General features: G+C 37.5%; 1 protein-coding gene across 3 annotated transcripts in view; it reads left to right on the top strand.

Moving 5' to 3' along the window:
• Positions 1–625: 625 nt before the first annotated feature.
• The window catches only part of LOC121382575 (probable E3 ubiquitin-protein ligase HECTD2), a 64,428-nt gene continuing 44,752 nt past the window's right edge, over positions 626–20,301 (top strand). For all 3 annotated transcript variants that reach the window (XR_005959182.1, XM_041512053.1, XM_041512052.1), the window contains exons 1-4: positions 626–1,463; positions 1,850–2,205; positions 3,064–3,166; positions 13,951–14,040. Coding sequence is in view for 2 of the 3 variants with exons in the window: in XM_041512053.1 (XP_041367987.1) it covers positions 1,236–1,463; positions 1,850–2,205; positions 3,064–3,166; positions 13,951–14,040 (777 nt within the window). In the remaining variant the exon portion in view is untranslated. The remainder of the gene's footprint in view (positions 1,464–1,849; positions 2,206–3,063; positions 3,167–13,950; positions 14,041–20,301) is intronic.

Here is a 20,301-nt window from a genome sequence, read left to right as displayed (position 1 = left end):
AAATATCCGTCTAGCCCTCGTATGGCAGAATACTCGGGCTAAATATGATAAAACACCTTTAAATAAGTTTAACGAACGCAGTGTAGCCTAAGCAAAATAAATATTAGTCTGTATCATTTGGATGAAATATTTGGTCAAATCCCCCCTACTACAGGCACGGCGGAGCGGGGGGGGGGGACTAGGGCGGGGGGCCTTTAGCCTCCTCAATAATTCGGAATCAAAACTATTATTGGTAGTAAATCTTAAGGCAGAGATGAATTTTACTTGTAGAATGCAGCAAATTGCATTTCAGAACATCGTTTTTAAAATTTTACGAGGAAGCATGTCTCCAAACCCCGTAAACAATTTGGTTTGCGCCCTCGATCTCAATCAGCCCCCCCCCCCCACACACACCAATGGCTACTCGCATCCGCCGTGGCCCGATACTACCCCCGCTTTTAGTTTGTATAAGCCTATATCATGAACTGCTTTAAACAGTTTATATTCTGGGGACTGTCATTAATAATATAAGCCTGGAAGAGAGAGAGAGAGAGAGAGAGAGAGAGAGAGAGAGAGAGAGAGAGAGAGAGAGAGAGAGAGAGAGAGAGAGAGAGAGAGAGAGGGGGGGGGGGGGGGGAGACAGAGAAGAGGGATAATCATATTATGTAGGGAGAGAAAGAGATGAGGAGAGAAAGAGATTGAAATAGAAAGAGATTGAGATTATATTATATACATTTAACATGCTTCAGTTTGTATTGTCACATATTCTCTCTGTTTTGACATATATTCTCTGTATTATTACATATAAGAATATGGCTAAAAGACTTTTGAGCTACAACAAAACCAAGTTAACAATCGCAACCCGGGAAATATAGCCTTTAATTCAAACACGAATTAATTTATTTCCCCATGCAAAACCTGGATTTAATCCTTTGTGAAAGGCCGGAAGTTTGCAAGATGTTTTACACATTCTGTTGATAGACATTGCATTGAATTATTGAAGTCTTTCCAAGATGCAGCAGGTAGCTGCTACTGAACAAGGCTTTGTAGAGATCCTGACAGTACGAGTTGTCATGGTAATTACGCACACCGATCGACAGGCAGACATTTGATCCGTGACGTCACAGGCATCTGATTGCTAAATCCAACATGGCGTGTTTGACAGGATGCTTGTTGACAGATTTACTACTTTTAATAACAGCTGACAAGTGATGACTATTCGGTCGTGACGATGAAGTAAAGACTTAATTTATCAAATGTGCACTCTGGTTATGGCTGCCTCGTCTTCGGGAGCGGGCGGGGTGACGGCGACAGTGACATGTCCAACGTGTGATCACACCGTCCCGCAAGCCCCCGGAACAAAACGAACTATCTGTCCCAACTGTGGCAACTTCTACGACCGCGAGTCTGCGGAACGGCCGCCTTCGTACCGGAGAACTCGACAAAGCAACCCAGCGAGACTGCCCAACTTGAGGGACAATCCAGTGAGTATTCCCAGATGATACTGTCACTATTATTATGGGGCGGCACGTAGCCCAGTGGTAAAGTGCTTGTCTGATGCGCGGTCGGTCTAGGATCGATCCCCATCTGTGGGTCCATTGTGCAATTTCATGTTCCAGCCAGTCCACCACGACAGATAAATAAACAAGTCATGTCAGATGTCTAGCTTTATTTGTAACCAACATGCACATATAGTTCTTTTGCTTTATAATAATATTATATTTTATTATTCTTGTTTCATTATTTTCTTTTTATATTTTATTTATGAAGCAAATAAAAATTGGAATAAAAACAATTGGAAGTACATAGGTCTTTTTGAGGCTATCATTGATAGATTTACACCGATTATTTATATATTTTTTCTTTCCAGGACAATGGCAAAAGCAAAGGAGGAAGTCGACTACAGTCCATTGCAAATTTTTTTCAAAATCTTGGACCGGTGCGCAGTTCATCATCAAACAATTCACAGGAGCGTCGGCCCTCGGCTGGATCCAACACTGGAGTGAAATCTGAGTTACCTCCCATTGCTGATGAGAAGAATCTGACAAATGCTAAGAAGAAACCATCTTATTTACCATTGCCATCGGCAGGACCCACACCACACTCCAGTCCACTAGGATCTCCGAAAAATGACCCTCCTGGGCCTGACAAACCCCCCAGAAGTCCTGGACCTGCAGAAACAATACAAACGAATCATCTGAAAAATGCCACAGCGGAACAGTTAAGGTTATTGTCTCTTCATCTATGATAAGATTACTGTAAACTATATCTCATTTTACCTCTGAGTATTAAACGTATCAGGGCTATTTAGTTGCAAGTGCAACCATAACTTGATGTTTGTGCCTGAGTAAGTTACCATGGTCACATTATTATTCTATTATGGTTTACTTACTGGTAGTTAACTTTACCAATTACACAGACATGCCACAAGACTTCCTTGTAACATGTAACACGGCTATTTTAATTTATGAATGGTCTTGTCTCTTTCCCTGTTACTTTATGAAAATCATTTGTAATCGTTTTAAACAAAACTGATGCAGTTTAGTTGATAGCAATATGTAGAATGTTTTTTAATTTGATACAAGTAATATATATATCAAAGTACTGACTATTTTAATTGAAATGTGCATGTGAAAACGTGATGACTTGCGTCTGAACACAGGGCAATATACACATACAATAGAGTATTGCATGGTTGTAAAATATTTTGATAAACAAAATATCCAAACAGATGCTTGTAGTTTCAAGCGTTCAGTAAAGTGTCATAAATTAATGTCCATTTTTACATTTTTATTACCTGGTAATCAATGTTTGCTCCTAAAATAAATATTTTCTCGTGTTAAAACACAACAATTTGGGTGTACATTGCACCTATAGATCAGATATATTCTAAAAGCTGGTTTTGGCTCGGTGTTTTAGTGCTTGATGATTGGCCATGTTTATTGTTTACTTGTACTGTAGAAATAGTGTTCTAGGGAAGAAGTTAAGTGATGCTGTGAATACAAAATAATGCTCTAGTTTTTACTTGTAGAGAAGGTAAGCGATGTCGTGAGTCTAAAATAATGCACCAGTTTTTACTTGTAGACGAGAAGTTAAACAATGCTGTGAGTCTGGATTGTGGCGATCTCTTCACGACTTCTATGCAATGACGTTTGATTCATTCATTGAACTAAATGCTGCTTTCAAGGTATGTTTCATGAAATGAATGATATCCGTCCCATATGTTTTAATCCATCCTGATTCCAACTTTTACCTTTTGACTACTGCAGTCGGGATACTCGCCGGACATCTCACAAGCTGACACACTGTATTGCTAACTGCCGACTTACTTGTTTGTTTTTGTGAGAAATATCTGGGAATTGTAAGTTGAACAAGTGGTAGCTCATTTGATGATAAATTTTACTGTTTTAACAACAAAGAAAATCATAAAATATTGGAATATGAATCCTAGTTCATTAAAACAAAGTTGTGGTCAGTAAAACACATTGATTGGGAATAATGACCATGCTTTCTGGACATCTGACCACAGATGTGCAGAAGTAAACACAACTTTATAAATCTTTTGCATAATATAAAAAAACATTAACTGCTGGACGGTGAGACAAAAAACGGAAAACGGTTTCAGTTCTCTCCCTTGGATAGAGTGGAGGCTGTGCTCGGAATTTCTGGAAACTGACTACTGTTACAGTGGGACAGTGTTGTGGAATTTGTGGCGGACTATACCTTTTTCGAAAAAGCGTGGTTTTGTTAATATTTTCAAATGTGGTATTATTTTTTAGCCGATATTCTAACATTACCTGATTATTTCATTTTTCCTGACTGTGTGACAGTGTCTGTGGTGTTATCATGAAAATTCAATATTATTATATGGTTAACATAGACAGTGATGATAGGCAAAGAAAATACTGTTGAATATTTTTCTTAACATAACATATGACTAGATAGTGAAAGGAAACACTTTTTTTTTTTTTTTTTTTTTTTTCCCCCCCCCCACCCCACCCCCCCCCAATCCCCCCACCCCAACCCCCCCAACACCCCCCCCCCCCCCCCCCCCCCCCCCCCACATGAATGAACACAAAAAGTAATGTTGTTCATCGGCTGAAATGTATATGAAAGACAAATATTTTAAGTTTTACATAGTGCATTATTTGAAAAATATTACAACAAACATATTTGTAATGTATGAAATGCACATGTATACTACTGTACATAAGTATTTGAGTTATATGCCCAGTTGTTTCGACTTATCCCATCATTGATATTTAGTTTGTTTTAACGGAGCTAATGCACCAATGGGTCTTAAGAGAAAAAACTTATTTTTTTGACTTTTCTTTTACAGACAGACTATTCTGACTGCATTGCAAATGACATTAAATATAACCTGTTTTGATTTAATATATGCAAACACTTTTTTTTTACCAAATAAGAACAGCTTTCTTTGATAGTAACTTTATATTTGCATCTTTAGAATATGTCGCAAGATGGCTTGCATACAAATTATGACTGTTAACTGCCAGGGATTGGAAGTTCCTGAAAAAAGAAGGGATGTTTTGAACTATTTAAAACAAAAGAAATGTAGTATATATTGTTTACAAGACACACATTTCACAGCAGAGTTAGAACCTTATATACAAACTCAATGGGGATTTAAATGTATATTTAGTTCTTTTTCAGGAAATTCGAGGGGTGTAGCTATTCTGTTTAATAACAATTTTGAATACAAATTACACAAAATGAAAACAGATATTTCCGGAAATTATATAGTACTTGATATCACTATAGAAGGGGAGAGAATCACACTTGTCAATATATATGGTCCAAATGAGGATAGCCCAAATTTTTATGAGAACATTTTGAAATTACTTGAAGAATTTGAAAATGAAAAATTTATTGTTTGTGGTGACTTTAATTTGGTGCTTAACCAAAATCTAGATACAAGAAATTATATACATATACTCTTCAAAAGAAGAAACGCAAAACCACATTGTCGTAACATTTGGAGAATTGATTTAATTATTGAATGGTGAGTCCGATAATTACCAAATGTTGCAGGATTGTTCACAATTCACTCTAGTCCATTGTGGGTAAGTGATAGGACACACCACCAAGGTCAAGGTCATCTGGAGTCAATACCGGGTGTGGCCTCCGCGTGTGTTGACAACTGCCTGGCACCGCCTGCCCATTGAAGCAACCAGAGTACGGATGACGTCCCGGGGGATGGTGGCCCACTCGGCCTGCAAGGCTGCTGCCAGCTCGGGCAGGGTCTGGGGCTGTGGTTGTCGCTGTCGGAGGCGTCGGTCCAACTCGTCCCATAGATTCTCAATTGGGTTCAAATCCGGTGATATCGATGGCCAAGGAAGGACATTAATGTTGTTGTTCTGTAGGAAAGCCGTTGTGAGACGTGCTGTGTGAGGCCTGGGGTTGTCATGTTGGAACACTGCGTTGGCGTTGGCCATAACTGGAACGATGTGTGGCCGGAGGATCTGGTCAATGTAGCCCTGTGCATTCAGGTTGCCCTGCACGTGGACCAGGTCAGTTCTGCCAGTGTGTGAGATGGCTGCCCACACCATGACACTACCCCCGCCGAATCTGTCCACTTCCTGCACGCAGTTTGCCGCATAACGTTCACCACGACGCCTATACACGCGACATCTTCCATCATGACGTCGGAGCAGAAATCGGGACTCGTCACTGAACCACACCTGTCTCCATCGCAGTTAAGGCCATTGTCGATGAATCTGGCACCACTGCAGTCGGATTCGACGGTGTTGTGGTGTTAAGATGACACCTCGAACTGGACGTCTGGCACGAATTCCTACCTCACGTAGGCGGTTCCGTACGGTCTGGTCGGATATCCTGCGCAAACCTGGTATTGCTGCGGCTGTGGAGGTGGCAGTAGTCAATCGTTCCCGAAGGTGGCGTACCCGGATGTAGCGGTCCTGCCCGGGGGTAGTGACCCGTGGTCGACCGGATCTAGGGAGGTCACGTGTTGATCCATGTTGCTGGTAACGGTCCCACAGTCTGGAGATGGTGCTTGGGGACACATGGAATGCCCTGGCAACGGCCGTTCTGGATTCGCCTGCGTCTAGTCGGCCGATGGCATTGTTTCTCTGCGGTTCACTGAGACGTGGCATGTCCTGAGTTGTCAACTGTCGGCCAGATACAGAGGCCAGGCAAGCGAACACCCTGCACTTGTATACTGTCGGTGTTCATGTTGCACGTGCAGACAACGCACGTGCAGTGGTGACATGGTTTGCACGTGGCTGCGTTTTTGCGAATATTCACATTTTGGAACTTTATTGTACAGTAGCTGCGTTTTATCGAATGTAACCGTGGGAATGTGTTTGGGACATGCAATGACCTTATATTCACAAAGCATGAACCGGTAGGAAACATAAAATCAGAGTTATAACCCATTTGTACCCTTTTGCGTTTCTTTTTTTTAAGAGTATATTAATAACCCTAAAGCTAGAGAAAGAGTTTTAGAAAATTTTGAAATTTTTTGTTTTAAAGATCCATTTCGTGAACTTTACCCTGACCGAAAAAAGTATACTTGGACAAAAAAGAACCCAGTGAAACAAGCTAGATTGGACTTCTATCTTATATCCGAAAATCTAATGACATTTGTAGCAAAGGTATGGATAGAGAGTAGTTACAGGTCTGACCATTGTGGAGTCATTTTACAATTAAAGTTATCTGATATGGAAAAGGGTAAAGGACTTTGGAAATTTAACAACTCGTTACTTAAAGATAAAAAATATATTGAAACAATTAAAGAAACCATTTTAGATGTTAAGAGTGAATATGTAGTACCTGTTTATAACTTAGAAAATATCAAAACAATTTCAGATGAAAATGTTCAGTTTACAATTAATGATCAACTTTTTCTAGAACATCTGTTAATGGAAATAAGAGGGAAAACTATATCTTATTCTTCATTTAAAAAGAAAACTGAAGACATTAAAGAAGTAAGTATTTGTGAGGAAATATTTTTTTTAGAACAAGATGAAAATATGACTGATTTCAAATTATTAGATGAAAAAAGAAATGAATTGATAGAAATTAGGAAAAAAAAGTTAAAAGGGCAGTTTATTAGGTCTAGAGCTAAATGGATTGAAGAAGGAGAGAAGCCCACTAAATATTTTTGTAACATGGAATCAAGAAATTTTCACAGTAAACTTATCTCTAGAATAGAACTTGATGATGGTACTATAATAACTGATAAAAAAAAAATCTTAGAAGAAACTAAATTTTTTTTATGAAAAATTATATTCCAGTCAACATAAACAGGAGTCAACTTTAAAAGAAAATTTTAAACAATTAAAAAATATGGACTTCAAAATATTAACTGATATGGAAGCAGAACAACTTGAAGGAAAAATTATGTACTGAGAAGCATTGGCCTTTTTAAAAGAGATGAAAAGTGAAAAGAGCCCTGGCTCTGATGGATTTTCTGCTGAGTTTTTTTTAATGTTTTGGTTAGATTTGGGCCATTTTATTGTTAGATCAATTAATTACAGTTACGATATTAAAGAAATTTCAACCACACAAAAACTGGGAATAATTACTTGCATACCAAAACCAGAAAAATCAAAACTTTTGTTAAAAAATTGGAGGCCAATAACATTATTAAATTGTATTTACAAAATTGCTTCTGGATGCATTGCATATAGGTTTAAAAAGGTGTTGGACAAACTTATTGCAAAAGATCAAACAGGGTTCATTAAAGGCAGATACATAGGCGAAAATATTAGACTAATCTATGATATTATGCAATATACTGAATTATATAAAATCCCTGGCTTATTGCTTTTAGTTGACTTTGAAAAAGCTTTTGATTCTGTGTCATGGAAATTTATTGAACAAACTTTGGAGCTTTTTAATTTTAAAATATCAATAAAACAATGGATACAAATATTTTATAAAAATTCAGAATCTAGAGTAATGCAAAATGGTTTCTTGTCTGAAAGCTTTAAATTAGAACGAGGCTGTAGACAAGGCGATCCTCTCTCCCCCTATATTTTTATAATGTGTGCTGAGATACTAGCAATATTAATAAGGAATTCTAAAGAAATTAAAGGTATTAACATAGAAGGTGAAGAATACATAATATCTCAGTATGCAGATGATACAACCTTCATGTTAGACGGATCTCCCAAATCTTTGGACACAACTCTAAGAATATTAGACCAGTATGCTAATGTTTCTGGTCTGAAAATTAATTATTAAAAAACTAAAATTATTTGGATTGATAGTAGAAAGTTTTCCAAAGAGGTATTTCATCATTCAAAATGGAAACTAACTTGGGGTGAGGAAAATTTTAATCTATTAGGTGTACAATTTTCTGTTAATATTGAACAAATTAGTATAAATAATTTCAAACAAAAAGTACTTCAAATGAAAAAATTAATAAAACAATGGTCATCAAGGAAGTTGACTGTGTTGGGTCGAATTGTTGTTGTTAAAACTTTAATAGTACCACAAATAATTCATTTACTTATTTCCTTACCAAATCCACCTGAAGTAATAGCAAAACAAATAAATACAATGTTGTATACTTTTATTTGGCAGAACAAACCAGAAAGAATTAAACGAGAAGTATTAGTACAAGACTATTAAAATGGAGGCATTAAAATGTTACATTTTTCAAATTTTATGATTGCATTAAAAGCCTCTTGGATAAGAAGACTTTTTACCACAAATTCAAAATGGAAAATTCTATTCCAGGCAATAACAGGACTAAAGACAGAAATTTTGTTAAATTACGGTGATTATTTCCTTCAGAAAAAACAAAAACTAATTAAAAATCTGTTTTGGAAAAATGTATTACAAAGTTGGTTAATGATGAAATAATGAGTACAAATATTTGGTATAATAGTCATATCATTAAAGATGATAAACCTATATTGTATAAACACTATATTGAAAAAGGCATAATTTGTATACAAGATTTATTGAATGAGCAAGGACAGTTTATGGATTATGAAGTTTGTAAAGCAAGATACAATATAAAATCATTTTTTTTAGAATATGCCACTTTAATAAGAGCAATCAGAACATTTATTGGCAATATTAAAACTGATAACCAAATATTTGTACCTTTGAACAATCCAATTTTCCCTTTCAATCTAAGAATTTTTCTAAAAGATACAAAACAATATACCAATTATTGAACAGGAATAAAGTAATACCTACATCACAAATAAAATATTGTAAATTGGGTTGTACTTTTTCTCCACAAATATGGGGATATTATTACAGTTTACCGTTTTCAGTTTTAAAAGACCCATCTTTAATGTGGTTCCAGTATAAAATCTTACACAGAACAATAGCAACAAATACTTTTTTGCATAAAATAAAATATATAGATTCTGATATTTGTCATTTTTGTTATCTCCAACCAGAAACATTGGAACATTTGTTTTATAATTGCACAAAAGTTGCTGAAGTCTGGAAAGCTGTTGAATATTGGTTACAAGCCAAAGATGAACACATCTCATTGGACAAAAATATAGTTTTGTTTGGACTTATAAATAAAAAATACAGATTTATTAATTAGCTATATAAAATATAATAAAAGATAAACTGCAAATTGAAAAATATATATTGTATAAAAAATGTCAGTTCAGTGAAGTTTGGAGACCTTGGCAAATTTTCTTTGAAACTAATGGGCTATTTTTAATAGAGGTTATTCACGTCACATCATTTTGCTTCTCTTGTTGAGAATAACCTCTATACATGCATATTTATATATGTACATGCAGGGATTTGTCCAGGATTTTTCACCAGGGGCCCATAGCAGATAAAATTGGGAAAACAAAATAAACAATGAAGGCACATTGAGAATTTTCAATGCCTGTTTCTTCTGGGAGGGGGACCTTTTTGGGTACCAGAGAATGTCTGGATAGATCCCTGACATATAGGCCTATAAGTAGTTGTATTATAGACTCATACTGTAAGTAATGACTTCAGGGCCCCCAACCCTGACATTACCAAATGGTTTCTGGGGTAATATTTTTTTTAGAAAAAACCCAACAAAAAACAAAAACAAAAACAAAAACCCAAAAAACAAACAACTGCTTTAAAATATAAAAGTAAGAAAAATGCACATAAATATTATTTACCCTTTGAAATATGAACATTGTTTTATGTTTTTATTAAATTTTATTGAAGTGAAAATGTGTGAGTAAAAGTTATCAATTTCTATCCATGTGATATTTTAAAATATATATAGACATTTACCGTATATCTTCGCCTATAAGTCGAATTTTTTACACCAAAATTTTCTACAAATAGCCAGGGGGTCGACTTACAAGAGAGTCAACAAAAAAAAAAAAAAAAAAAAAAAAATCCTCCTCCGGCATGTCGTAAATGACGTTTTGCAAGTCTGTCATGGGTTTGTTTTTAAATCACGATCTCATCTTAAAGTAGCCTCAAACTGACAATAGTACTATCTGTACTTGCCTTTAATGTTTATTCACTGTAATAAAAGGTTCTAATAAAACATTATTTGATTATTGTCATCCATTATTGTTGTTTTTACAAAGCCGCTTAGTGCATATCGGTAAACAAACGCACCCGTCTCTGAACCAAAAGACATGAGAAGAGGTTAATTAGGTGGCTTACAATACTATCTACAGATAGTGACATAGGGTCATAATCCAGTCAACTTGAAGGTAGTGAAGTCGGTGTGTTTTTTAATGTTAAAAGAACACAGGCAAATCGATCTTTGTTTTAATACTCAGCCAGTGATATGGCGGGGCCGGTAGTAAGAACTCGTGCATTGCATAACTTCCTGCTCCCAAAACAATACCTCGTGTGATTCCGATACCAATGAAAACGAGGCCATCCTAATGAATATTAAATACGCAAACCCGGCTTGTTTCATTGGCGCAGTAATCAATTACTTACCAACCTAATGAATATTAATTAGGCAACACCGGCATGTTTTATTGGTGCAGTAATCAATTACAATTACACGAATTAATTTGGATATAATTTATATATACATAAAATATTACTTTATTCATTCCTCGATCGTCACAGCTATTTGTATACCGTTTTTTATTGCCACGATTTTTTTCCGTTAACAATAATGCCGAAACGTAAACGGAATTCTTATGATGCAGCATTTAAGCTTAAGGTTATTGCCTTTGCCGAAGAAAACAATAACTGTGCCGCAGAACGTGAATTCGGTGTTAGCGAAAAATTAGTGCGAGATTGGAGATGTAAGAAGGAAAAACTTCAAACATGCACCAAAACACTCAAGAAGATGCGATTAAATGCTAGTCCATATGTGGGTATGGAAAATGACTTGAATGAGTGGATCCTGGAACTCAGGCAAAGTGGTTACATCGTAACACGGACGTCTGTACGCATCAAGGCCCTAACTCTTTCTAAAAGTGACAAGTTTGCCGAACAAACATCGGACTTCAAAGCTTCAGCAGGATGGTGTACACGATTCATGAATCGACACGGACTTGCACTGCGTCAAAGAACACACATCGCGCAGAAGTTGCCCAAAGACGTCAACGACAAAGTGGAAAAGTTTCACAAGTTTGTGATTGACGATAGGAAAAATATGTTGTATTCACTGCAGAGTATTGGTAATATGGACGAAACGCCGATGTTTTTTGACATGCCCGCAAATTCAACTGTCCACGTGAAAGGTGAAAAAACAGTGTCTATTAAGACATGTGGTGCAGAGAAATCCCATTTCACTGTTGTTTTGGCCTGTTTGGCAGACGGAACTAAGTTAAAACCCATGGTGATTTTCAAAAGGAAAACTCTGCCAAAGGAAAAGACGCCAGGTGTTCTCATAGCCGCACAGCCAAAGGGATGGGTCGATGAGGAAATTCTTCACCAGTGGCTGATGGATGTGTGGAATAAAAGGCCCGGGGTACTGTTGAATCGCCCGTCGCTGTTGGTTTGGGACATGTTTCGTGTTCATTTGATGGACAGCATCAAGAAGAAGTTACGAAGCATGAAAACGCATCAAGCAGTCATCCCCGCAGGAACGACTTCTCTTTTGCAACCGCTAGATGTGTGCTTAAACAAGCCATTTAAGTGCAACATGAGGAGACAGTGGAATGAATGGATGGTAGAAGGAACCAAACAATTCACAAAGGGAGGGAATTTGAAGCGCCCAGGAATTGAAGTTGTATGTGGATGGGTGAAGAAAGCATGGGACGATATTCCGGATGAAATGGTAAGAAAATCGTTTCTGAAGTGTGGCATTTCAAATGCCTTAGATGGTACGGAGGACGATGAACTCTACAATGACTTGGTGGGAACGGGAAGTTCAGCTGAAACAGAATCAGTCCAGGAAGCTGGGGAAGAAACCCAAGAGGATGACGATCCGTACCAGGACAACATGGCGCTGGCTGAGTTCGAAACCTTGTTTGGGGAGTCGGACAGTGAGGATGAGGATTTCTGGGGTTGGTCACCGAGTGATTGTGCCGATGTATTAACGCTATTTTTGTACTTTTTTGACAGTTGTTTATTTTGAAATTGGACACCATTTTATTGCATTTAATATTGAATGTTGTAATTATGAAATGTTATTAAAAAAAAACTGTAGTAAAAATGTAAATATAAAAACCCCCAACTTGTTTGTTGTATTTGTTTACATACATTTAGCTTCAAATGAAAACAATGTTTTTCGTTACTATAAAACGTAACATACTTCAGAGGGTGCTCATACTGATATGGAGGAAATACTTTCAGTAACAAAATAAGTATGGCGACGGTTGTTGTTTGTGAAGCGAAAATCTTGTACCACAACCTTATAATAAGAATGATATGTTTGTCATCATTTAGTAATGTCAAGAACAACTTGCCACAGAAACTGGGTCGACTTATAAGCGGGTCAAAGCAAAAGTAGCTGATTTTATTACCAAAGAAAGGGGGGTCGACTTATAGGCAGGGTCGACTTACAGGCGAAGATATACGGTACAAGGAAAGGAAAGGAAATGGTTTATTTAATGATGCACTCAACACATTTTATTTACGGTTATATGGCGTTGGACATATGGTTAAGAACCACACATATATTGAGAGAGAAAACCCGCTGTCACCACTTCATGGGCTACTCTTTTCGATTAGCAGCAAGGGATCTTTTATATGCACCATCCCATAGACAGGATAGCACATACCACGGCATTTGAATTACCAGTTGTGGTGCACTGGCTGGAGCAAGAAATAGCCCAATGGGCTCACTGACGGGGATCGATCCCAAACTGACCGCACATCAATCGAGCGCTTTACCACTGGGCTACGTCTCGCCCCAACATTTACAAATGAGATATTTGCAGGTTTTCATTTTATTTAATATGTTGGACTAATAAAAAAAATATTAAATTTTAAACCCATACCAACTAACATAATAATATTTGCCAAACATCTCGGTGTACATAAAAAAGTTTCTTTTGAATTGTTACCAAATTCCATGGTGTAAATATCCCATTTTGATACAGGGAAGATCCAAGGTAAAGCAGTTGCGAGCACAAACATTTTTACCTTTATTCTCTGTGAACCACATTATCAATTGTTAGTTTCAATTCAGGTGAAACTGACTGCCTGGGCTGTTCCTGCATTTTGTCTTACACTTTATTAAAAATGAGATTTAATGTACACAATTATGTTGTTAAAAAATATTTAAAAACAAAATATTACATGGAATTGGTATGAGTTTAAAACATAATAATATGTTTTTATATGAGTTTTAACCACATTCAATGTAGAATTACATGCCAATTCATCTCTTTCCTTTTGACACAAATAAGATATATTGTTTGTATTGCAGATATCACAAGTTATATTGTTTGTATTGTAGATATCACAAGTTATATTGTTTGTATTGTAGATATCACAAGTTATATTGTTTGTATTCTAGTTTGATTTGTTTGACTCCTGCTTTTGTTTTTTCTTTTGCTAATAACATCACTAGCAAGTTATAGTTCTGTATTTTAGATTGATCCATCCCAAGAATACAAGACGGTTGAGGAGCCTGGAATCAAGTTTGATTATGTGGGAGATATCTACCACATTCTGCTTTCTCTTGTAAGTAACCTCAGTAACCTCAGTTCCTTGTACTCTGTCTACTACATTCTGCTTTCTCTTGTAAGTAACCTCAGTAACCTCAGTTCCTTGTACTCTGTCTACTACATTCTGCTTTCTCATGTAAGTAACCTCAGTAACCTCAGTTCCTTGTACTCTGTCTACTACATTCTGCTTTCTCTTGTAAGTAACCTCAGTAAATTCAGTTCCTTGTACTCTGTCTATACATTCTGCTTTCTCTTGTAAGTAACCTCAGTAACCTCAGTTCCTTGTACTCTGTCTACTACATTCTGCTTTCTCTTGTAAGTAACCTCAGTAACCTCAGTTTCATGTACTCTGTCTACCACATTCTGCTTTCTCTTGTAAGTAACTTCAGTAACCTCAGTTCCTTGTACTCTGTCTACTACATTCTGCTTTCTCTTTTAAGTAACCTCAGTAACCTCAGTTCCTTGTACTATGTCTACTACATTCTGCTTTCTCTTGTAAGTAACCTCAGTAACCTCAGTTCCTTGTACTATGTCTACTACATTCTGCTTTCTCTTTTAAGTAACCTCAGTAACCTCAGTTCCTTGTACTCTGTCTATTACATTCTGCTTTCTCTTGTAAGTAACCTCAGTTCCTTGTACTATGTCTACCACATTCTGCTTTCTCTTGTAAGTAACCTCAGTAACCTCAGTTCCTTGTACTTTGTCTACTACATTCTGCTTTCTCTTGTAAGTAACCTCAGTAACCTCAGTTCCTTGTACTCTGTCTACCACATTCTGCTTTCTCTTGTAAGTAACCTCAGTAACCTCAGTTCCTTGTACTATGTCTACCACATTCTGCTTTCTCTTGTAAGTAACCTCAGTAACCTCAGTTCCTTGTACTCTGTCTACCACATTCTGCTTTGTCTTGTAAGTAACCTCGGTAACCTCAGTTCCTTGTACTCTGTCTACCACATTCTGCTTTCTCTTGTAAGTAACCTCAGTAACCTCAGTTCCTTGTACTCTGTCTACCACATTCTGCTTTCTCATGTAAGTAACCTCAGTAACCTCAGTTCCTTGTACTCTGTCTACTACATTCTGCTTTCTCTTGTAAGTAACCTCAGTAACCTCAGTTCCTTGTACTCTGTCTACCACATTCTGCTTTGTCTTGTAAGTAACCTCGGTAACCTCTGTTCCTTGTACTCTGTCTACTACATTCTGCCTTCTCTTGTAAGTAACCTCAGTTCCTTGTACAATGTCTATTACGTTCTGCCTTCTCTTGTAAGTAACCTCAGTAACCTCAGTTCCTTGTGTGTCTACCACATTCTGCTTTCTCTTTTAAGTAACCTCAGTAACCTCAGTTCCTTGTACTCTGTCTACTACATTCTGCTTTCTCTTTTAAGTAACCTCAGTAACCTCAGTTCCTTGTACTATGTCTAGTACATTCTGCTTTCTCTTGTAAGTAACCTCAGTAACCTCAGTTCCTTGTACTATGTCTACTACATTCTGCTTTCTCTTGTAAGTAACCTCAGTTCCTTGTACTCTGTCTATTACATTCTGCTTTATCGTGTAAGTAACCTCAGTAACCTCAGTTCCTAGTACTCTGTCTATACATTCTGCTTTCTCTTGTAAGTAACCTCAGTTCCTTGTACTCTGTCTATTACATTCTGCTTTCTCTTTTAAGTAACCTCAGTAACCTCAGTTCCTTGTACTCTGTCTATTACATTCTGCTTTCTCTTGTAAGTAACCTCAGTTCCTTGTACTATGTCTACCACATTCTGCTTTCTCTTGTAAGTAACCTCAGTAACCTCAGTTCCTTGTACTTTGTCTACTACATTCTGCTTTCTCATGTAAGTAACCTCAGTAACCTCAGTTCCTTGTACTCTGTCTACTACATTCTGCTTTCTCTTGTAAGTAACCTCAGTAACATCCGTTCCTTGTACTCTGTCTACCACATTCTGCTTTCTCATGTAAGTAACCTCAGTAACCTCAGTTCCTTGTACTATGTCTACCACATTCTGCTTTCTCTTGTAAGTAACCTCAGTAACCTCAGTTCCTTGTACTATGTCTACCACATTCTGCTTTCTCTTGTAAGTAACCTCAGTAACCTCAGTTCCTTGTAATCTGTCTACTACATTCTGCTTTCTCTTGTAAGTAACCTCAGTAACCTCAGTTCCTTGTACTCTGTCTACCACATTCTGCTTTGTCTTGTAAGTGACCTCGGTAACCTCAGTTCCTTGTACTCTGTCTACTACATTCTGCTTTCTCTTGTAAGTAACCTCAGTAACCTCAGTTCCTTGTACTCTGTCTACTACATTCTGCCTTCTCTTGTAAGTAACCTCAGTTTCTTGTACAGTGTCTATTACGTTCTGCCTTCTCTTGTAAGTAACCTCAGTAACCTCAGTTCCTTGTACTCTGTCTATACATTCTGCTTTCTCTTGTAAATAACCTCAGTAACCTCAGTTCCTTGTACTCTGTCTACTACATTCTGCTTTCTCTTTTAAGTAACCTCAGTAACCTCAGTTCCTTGTACTATGTCTAGTACATTCTGCTTTCTCTTGTAAGTAACCTCAGTAACCTCAGTTCCTTGTACTATGTCTACTACATTCTGCTTTCTCTTGTAAGTAACCTCAGTTCCTTGTACTCTGTCTATTACATTCTGCTTTCTCTTGTAAGTAACCTCAGTTCCTTGTACTATGTCTACCACATTCTGCTTTCTCTTGTAAGTAACCTCAGTAACCTCAGTTCCTTGTACTTTGTCTACTACATTCTGCTTTCTCTTGTAAGTAACCTCAGTAACCTCAGTTCCTTGTACTCTGTCTACCACATTCTGCTTTCTCATGTAAATAACCTCAGTAACCTCAGTTCCTTGTACTATGTCTACCACATTCTGCTTTCTCTTGTAAGTAACCTCATTACCTCAGTTCCTTGTACTATATCTACCACATTCTGCCTTCTCTTTCAACTGACCTCAGTAACCTCAGTTCCTTGTACTATATCTACCACATTCTGCGTTCTCTTGTAAGTAACCTCAGTAACCTCAGTTCCTTGTACTCTGTCTACTACATTCTGCTTTCTCTTGTAAGTAACCTCAGTAACCTCAGTTCCTTGTACTCTGTCTACTATATTCTGCTTTCTCTTGTAAGTAACCTCAGTAACCTCAGTTCCTTGTACTCTGTCTACCACATTCTGCTTTGTCTTGTAAGTAACCTCAGTAACCTCAGTTCCTTGTACTCTGTCTACTACATTCTGCTTTCTCTTGTAAGTAACCTCAGTAACCTCAGTTCCTTGTACTGTCTACTACATTCTGCTTTCTCATGTAAGTGACCTCAGTAACCTCAGTTCCTTGTACTCTGTCTACCACATTCTGCTTTCTCTTGTAAGTAACCTCAGTAACCTCAGTTCCTTGTACTTTGTCTACTACATTCTGCTTTCTCTTGTAAGTAACCTCAGTAACCTCAGTTCCTTGTACTATGTCTACCACATTCTGCTTTCTCTTGTAAGTAACCTCAGTAACCTCAGTTCCTTGTAATCTGTCTACTACATTCTGCTTTCTCTTGTAAGTAACCTCAGTAACCTCAGTTCCTTGTACTCTGTCTACCACATTCTGCTTTGTCGTGTAAGTGACCTCGGTAACCTCAGTTCCTTGTACTCTGTCTACTACATTCTGCTTTCTCTTGTAAGTAACCTCAGTAACCTCAGTTCCTTGTACTCTGTCTACTACATTCTGCCTTCTCTTGTAAGTAACCTCAGTTCCTTGTACAATGTCTATTACGTTCTGCCTTCTCTTGTAAGTAACCTCAGTAACCTCAGTTCCTTGTACTCTGTCTACTACATTCTGCTTTCTCTTTTAAGTAACCTCAGTAACCTCAGTTCCTTGTACTATGTCTAGTACATTCTGCTTTCTCTTGTAAGTAACCTCAGTAACCTCAGTTCCTTGTACTATGTCTACCACATTCTGCTTTGTCTTGTAAGTAACCTCGGTAACCTCAGTACTACATTCTGCTTTCTCTTGTAAGTAACCTCAGTAACCTCAGTTCCTTGTACTATATCTACCACATTCTGCGTTCTCTTGTAAGTAACCTCAGTAACCTCAGTTCCTTGTACTTTGTCTACTACATTCTGCTTTCTCTTGTAAGTAACCTCAGTAACCTCAGTTCCTTGTACTATGTCTAGTACATTCTGCTTTCTCTTGTAAGTAACCTCAGTAACCTCAGTTCCTTGTACTATGTCTACTACATTCTGCTTTCTCATGTAAGTAACCTCAGTAACCTCAGTTCCTTGTACTCTGTCTACTACATTCTGCTTTCTCTTGTAAGTAACATCAGTAAATTCAGTTCCTTGTACTCTGTCTATACATTCTGCTTTCTCTTGTAAGTAACCTCAGTAACCTCAGTTCCTTGTACTCTGTCTACTACATTCTGCTTTCTCTTGTAAGTAACCTCAGTAACCTCAGTTCCTTGTACTCTGTCTACTACATTCTGCTTTCTCATGTAAGTAACCTCAGTAACCTCAGTTCCTTGTACTCTGTCTACCACATTCTGCTTTCTCGTGTAAGTAACCTCAGTAACCTCAGTTCCTTGTACTATGTCTACCACATTCTGCTTTGTCTTGTAAGTAACCTCGGTAACCTCAGTACTACATTCTGCTTTCTCTTGTAAGTAACCTCAGTAACCTCAGTTCCTTGTACTATATCTACCACATTCTGCGTTCTCTTGTAAGTAACCTCAGTAACCTCAGTTTCTTGTACTTTGTCTACTACATTCTGCTTTCTCTTGTAAGTAACCTCAGTAACCTCAGTTCCTTGTACTATGTCTAGTACATTCTGCTTTCTCTTGTAAGTAACCTCAGTAACCTCAGTTCCTTGTACTATGTCTACTACATTCTGCTTTCTCTTGTAAGTAACCTCAGTTCCTTGTACTCTGTCTATTACATTCTGCTTTCTCTTGTAAGTAACGTCAGTTCCTTGTACTATGTCTACCACATTCTGCTTTCTCTTGTAAGTAACCTCAGTAACCTCAGTTCCTTGTACTTTGTCTACTACATTCTGCTTTCTCTTGTAAGTAACCTCAGTAACCTCAGTTCCTTGTACTATATCTACCACATTCTGCCTTCTCTTTCAACTGACCTCAGTAACCTCAGTTCCTTGTACTCTGTGTACTACATTCTGCATTCTCTTGTAAGTAACCTCAGTAACCTCAGTTCCTTGTACTCTGTCTACCACATTCTGCTTTGTCTTGTAAGTAACCTCGGTAACCTCAGTTCCTTGTACTCTGTCTACTACATTCTGCTTTCTCTTGTAAGTAACCTCAGTAACCTCAGTTCCTTGTACTCTGTCTACTACATTCTGCTTTCTCATGTAAGTAACCTCAGTAACCTCAGTTCCTTGTACTCTGTCTACTTACATTCTGCCTTCTCTTGTAAGTAACCTCAGTTCCTTGTACAATGTCTATTACGTTCTGCCTTCTCTTGTAAGTAACCTCAGTAACCTCAGTTCCTTGTACTCTGTCTATACATTCTGCTTTCTCTTGTAAATAACCTCAGTAACCTCAGTTCCTTGTACTCTGTCTACTACATTCTGCTTTCTCTTTTAAGTAACCTCAGTAACCTCAGTTCCTTGTACTATGTCTAGTACATTCTGCTTTCTCTTGTAAGTAACCTCAGTAACCTCAGTTCCTTGTACTATGTGTACTACATTCTGCTTTCTCTTGTAAGTAACCTCAGTTCCTTGTACTCAGTCTGTTACATTCTGCTTTCTCTTGTAAGTAACCTCAGTTCCTTGTACTATGTCTACCACATTCTGCTTTCTCTTGTAAGTAACCTCAGTAACCTCAGTTCCTTGTACTTTGTCTACTACATTCTGCTTTCTCTTGTAAGTAACCTCAGTAACCTCAGTTCCTTGTACTCTGTCTACCACATTCTGCTTTCTCATGTAAATAACCTCAGTAACCTCAGTTCCTTGTACTATGTCTACCACATTCTGCTTTCTCTTGTAAGTAACCTCAGTAACCTCAGTTCCTTGTACTATATCTACCACATTCTGCCTTCTCTTTCAACTGACCTCAGTAACCTCAGTTCCTTGTACTATATCTACCACATTCTGCGTTCTCTTGTAAGTAACCTCAGTAACCTCAGTTCCTTGTACTCTGTCTACTACATTCTGCTTTCTCTTGTAAGTAACCTCAGTAACCTCAGTTCCTTGTACTCTGTATACTACATTCTGCTTTCTCATGTAAGTAACCTCAGTAACCTCAGTTCCTTGTACTCTGTCTACCACATTCTGCTTTCTCTTGTAAGTAAC

The sequence above is a fragment of the Gigantopelta aegis genome, chromosome 10 (assembly GCF_016097555.1).
Source record: "Gigantopelta aegis isolate Gae_Host chromosome 10, Gae_host_genome, whole genome shotgun sequence".
NCBI classification, from domain to species: domain Eukaryota; kingdom Metazoa; phylum Mollusca; class Gastropoda; order Neomphalida; family Peltospiridae; genus Gigantopelta; species Gigantopelta aegis.
The sequence above is the reverse complement of the archived record's forward strand: the minus strand, read 5'-3'. Positions and strand labels throughout refer to the sequence as shown.